Source organism: Eupeodes corollae, chromosome 1 (assembly GCF_945859685.1).
Source record: "Eupeodes corollae chromosome 1, idEupCoro1.1, whole genome shotgun sequence".
Lineage (NCBI taxonomy): Eukaryota > Metazoa > Arthropoda > Insecta > Diptera > Syrphidae > Eupeodes > Eupeodes corollae.
The window spans coordinates 206,150,620-206,155,384 of NC_079147.1; the positions used below are offsets into that span (position 1 = coordinate 206,150,620).

The 4,765-nt window shown below is 31.4% G+C and overlaps 1 protein-coding gene across 1 annotated transcript; it reads right to left on the minus strand.

The window, feature by feature from the left end:
- Positions 1 to 580: 580 nt before the first annotated feature.
- On the minus strand, positions 581 to 3,341 carry LOC129941471 (chymotrypsin-2-like). The gene is made up of 2 exons (XM_056050109.1): positions 2,667 to 3,341; positions 581 to 793 (listed from the first exon to the last, which is right to left on the minus strand). The coding sequence occupies exons 1-2, from the start codon at positions 3,327 to 3,329 to the stop codon at positions 632 to 634; spliced, it is 825 nt and encodes a 274-aa protein (XP_055906084.1). The 5' UTR covers positions 3,330 to 3,341; the 3' UTR covers positions 581 to 631.
- Positions 3,342 to 4,765: the final 1,424 nt, after the last annotated feature.

Sequence of the window (4,765 nt, forward strand, 5' to 3'; positions counted from 1 at the left end):
CTCCAGAGAAATGACTTCTCGCCATGTTCATATACCCAGTTCGATTGTTCTACTATATCCACAGCCTTAGGTTTATAGTTACAAAGGAACAAACGATGAAATCATTGGCGAACAAATTATTAGGTCTCGGGGATATTGGATTTCACACCTTCAGCAGCATCATCATCATCATCACCATCAGCATCGTCGTCGTCGCCGCTTGGCCGGCCGCTGTAATCTGGGTAGATACATATGCCCAATGCCCCATAACCAAACCACTTTGGTATACCTTACCTATCATCCCATATCCGAAGAGGTTGTGGGGTTCTGCTGTGTGTTTGTTTTTCTCTACAGAACCATGTAATTGCCCCAAAAGGTGGGCATTCGAAATAGTTTCACTAATCGAATATCGAATTTCGTGGAGCACGCGGTACAAATCTGCATCGAATCGCTAGTAAATTGGTTTGGTTTTATTTTTCTATTTAATATTTATTTAAGATCAAGAAAAAATATGGGCGGTTTTTATTTTTACAGGCAGCCCTCCTCGTCCCGTTCAAGTGTGGAGTTTTAATTATTTAAAAGAAAAATTAAACACCTGGAATTGTAGATATAGTGAAGCCATTTAATTGATTTTATTCAGCTTTTTGTTGGTTCATGGTATCAGATCTTTTACGGCTCTTTGAATCCATGGAATGAATTTTGATACTCGAACATAGACATCAGGCTTATTGCTTGCACAGATATTAGAGCCGTATGAGACGAGACCGATTAGAATGTTTCGATCGCGATTGACCAATGGACCACCAGAGTCACCCTAAAAGTAAAAAACCAAAACAAAAATAAATAAATTGTTTTATTTTACTTTATTTTTTAGTAAGAATTTCATAAATTTTTAAAGATATTTTATGAAATTGCGCCTTATTTATAAATTTTCGAAAGAGTCATCAACTCGTAATTTTAAGCAAAAGCATAAGATTACTACCGAAAGTATGCAACATTTGTTTACTTTTAGGAGATTGGTAATACATTTAAAAGTTCCTAAAAAATCTGTTCACCCCTGTAACACTGTTTGACAAGATTTTATTTCTGACAATCAAATTGCCCTGTTCCGATGGGTTTTAATGATCTTAGTTCTTTATTACGTCAGGTTTTTGAGATAAAACTTTTTGAAATAAGAAAGCACATTTATTGGGTTTTGAGGCTATCTAAATTCATGAAATAGTTTTGTTTCATTAAAATTAGTGATTGTTTTCCAGTTCTTTAAGCCCTGTCTTCAATATTCAGTTAAAATATTTATAGTACTATAATTTTCGAAAAATCTTATTGAAGACCAGCAGAATCATTTATATTAAAACGGTTTTCAACAAAAATGGAAAAACGCTTTGAAAGTAATTTTTGATTTGCCACTAACACATCGTCTAAGCAAGGCCTTTGAAATATATTGAAATGATATGAAAATAATATTAAAAATTGGTGTTTTTAAAACTTTAACAGATTGTTAAAATCAAAGATAATCAGCATCAAAAATGAACTCCAAAGTTTACTTTTCAAAACAATGGAATTAGAGTTTTTTTTCTTCAAAATTTCATACTATAGAGTCAAATAAAGACACATAACTTATGAGAATTTAAAGAAAATTAGTAAGACTCTTAAATGATTTAGAAGGTATAAAACTGTAAAATCATTCATTGTTGAGACTGTGTTGTATGTGTTTTATCTTAGTGTTGAAAACACCGTTTTTGAAATTTTGTTAGAGGCATATATGTATTTCAAAAACCTGGGAGTAGATTGGAATTAAGGACAGCGAAATCATTTGTTATGTACATAATAAATTTAATTTTGTTGATCAGTGTAATCAAATCACTTAGAAATATATTAAAGAAAAGTATACAAAACACTCTACATTGTTTTTTTTTTACATTTAAATATAAATAAAAGTCGAGTCCAATAACTACGATTCAAATAAAAGTGTATAAAATTTTTTGAAAATAGAATTGTATACAATTTTTGTGAAATAAAAACCTGTCTTATGAACTCCTTATTATGTTGCCTTGATTTAAAGTACTTAAAAAAGTTATGAAACTAGCTAAAGTATGCATTCGATCTTCTTAAAAACTGGAAGAATTGTTTGAAAGTAAAACACGAGAATTAAAATATTATTCATATGTTCTTATATTATGAGTGAAAATGTTCAATATTGAAATATAAATATCAATCGAATTTAACTGTCAATTCCCTTATGTCAAAACTACCTTTGAATTAAATACTTTGAAATTTTAACTTAAGCACCATTTTTATGAGTTCTGAATTTTAAGGCAATATTACCATAATTTTTGATGAAAATAGAACAAGGTAGTTGAATATTAAAAAAGAAAGAATTTTTTTCAAATTAAAAGTGATTTTGAACTGGATTTTCAGCTTGGGAAATCTCAAACGTACATCTAGATAAGAGAATATTAGGTGCTATATCCAACATTTCTTAGAGTAAGGAAAACATGACCGAATCTTTTAATTTCAATTGTTGTGCAGTTATTTCAGGAATATAGAAAATTATTTATATTTAATAGAGAACCAAAATACCAATTTTAATATCAGGTTTAGCCAAAATTGGCTTTTTGAACTCAGAAGTATGCAATAATTTTAATAAGGAATAAGATAAGTATGCAGCTAAATATATGTACACTCACCAAACATGATCCCTTGCCTCTTCCGACAAAAGCACACAATTCATTGCTTGAAACTCCTGCGTAGCCTCTTAATTTACATTCTTCATTTGAAATTGTTGTGTAGTTCAAAATCATCAAATTTTCCGGTATGATTAATTGACTATACATATCAATAACACCCCAACCCGTCAAAGTCACAGGATAATTATTCTCCATACGACGATCGAAATTCTCAGCTAAGCTTATTGGACCGACCTTATCGGAAAATTTGAACGGAACCTCGACCTTAATAACTGATACATCATTATAAACCGAACTTCCCCGTGAGCTATAGGATTCATGTTGAACATATGACTTAATCAAGTGCCTTAATCCTCCGGCCCTCAAGCTAGAAGTACCCACAACCACAGATAATTGTTCGGGCTTTTTGCCATCGGTACAATGAGCAGCAGTTAGAACATGACTTTTTCCAATAATGGATCCGCCGCAAATGTGTCTCCACGTTTGAGAAGTTGGATAGAATTTTTGGAGAGATATTTGATAATATATCGGTTCTGTAGCAACTACACCACCAATAACTCTATTGTTAGTTAGGCGCCTCTTCGAACTGACCGACTTTGCGCAATGACATGAGTTGCCAAAAAATAAGAAGAAAACTGTCACAAGTAAATACAAAATGTTCATCTTAAAGAGACACACAAAACTTTCTGCAAGAATTTCAGCAGAAATCGGCGTATTTATAGAAATGTTGTCAAGTTAGCATGGACCTAACCTATCATAGAATTGTTATTATAGAAGGCTTAAAATTTTGTAGGTCAATTCCATTGTTATGAAGCTTTTTATTCTTCCTTTGAACTTTTTTTTGCTAAGATGCTTCAATTTTCACTTAAATTGCTTATAAATTGTTATAAATTTATTCTTTGTTTTGTTAATTTATGGCACTTAAATGGCATCAATGAACGATAAGATTTGTCATTTACATAATTTACATTGGTTTTGAATCTAGCGTCTAATAAGCCAGCTTCTTTGATACGTTTTTATTGCGTTTTTATTTTTTGGTCAATATCCATGAATTTGTTTAACAAATTAGTATATTTTTTTTTTTATTATAGAACAGTTTTGTTAAATCATTTTTCGTAATTGGAGACGAAGAATAATAAATTAGGGAATCATTAGTGAATTGGTGACTTGTTTGGTTTGCTTTTTATTGTTTCTTTTAGAATTTCTCAGCTTGAAGAAATATTAGTGATTGATTTTTTTTCTTGGACTTAGACTTACTTTTAAAGCCTCTCATACTCATTCTGTTAAAATTTTGTACAAGACAAATTTATCACATGTACATTCGGTTTATAGGAATCATTGTATTTTTCCACAATTTTTTTTAACATTAGAAGCAATTGGTTTCTTGGCCTAAATGACTTTTGACTCTTCAAAGAACCACATTCAAACATAACTCTGTTATCTAAATAAGTTTTCTAGGTAACATTCTGATAAGTATTGGATAGAGTACGAACAACACTTATTCTATTACTTCCCAGTTTGATTTTATGAAAGCGATTTTCTTGGCAAGAATTGTCAATTGGAATTGGAGGATTTTTCAATTACTCGCAAGACAGTGATACGTATTTTTTCTAACTTAAAACTTTCATAAAGCTAGAAAAGAACTCATAAAACTAGCCTAATAAGCCGTAAGTAACAACTAACTAATGGCTGAAGCGTGTATTTTCCAAATAATTTTCATTCTGAAACTTATCCATCCGGGAAGGGCGAAAGTTGAACCATACAGGACAGCCATTAACGATCATTAGTCGTATGTAGCATGTAGCAAATTACTTTCAATTTGTAGTCAATCTGACTGCCTTAAAACAGCAGATTCCTAAGACCAAAGGTCTTCTGGCTCTGGTCAGAACAGCATTTATGTCTGTCGAAATAAAATTACTAATCTAACCGACTTCTAGGCATTTATTTTCAGTTTCCAGTCGTCGCAATATTGTTGAATGTTGTCAAAATCACAATGCAAGAGAATTTTAATAACATCAACCTTTCGGATCGTTCTTAACGCAGTTAGATCGTCAGCGTAAGCTATTGCCTTGGTTAGACTATCTATCAGATAGCTGGTG

Coding starts and splice junctions, on each gene's coding strand:
- LOC129941471 (XM_056050109.1), bottom strand. CDS start 3,329: ATGAACATTTTGTATTTACTTGTGACAGTTTTCTTCTTATTTTTTGGC. Junction 794..2,666: donor GAGGCAAGGGATCATGTTTG/GTGAGTGTACAT, acceptor TTTTACTTTTAG/GGTGACTCTGGTGGTCCATT.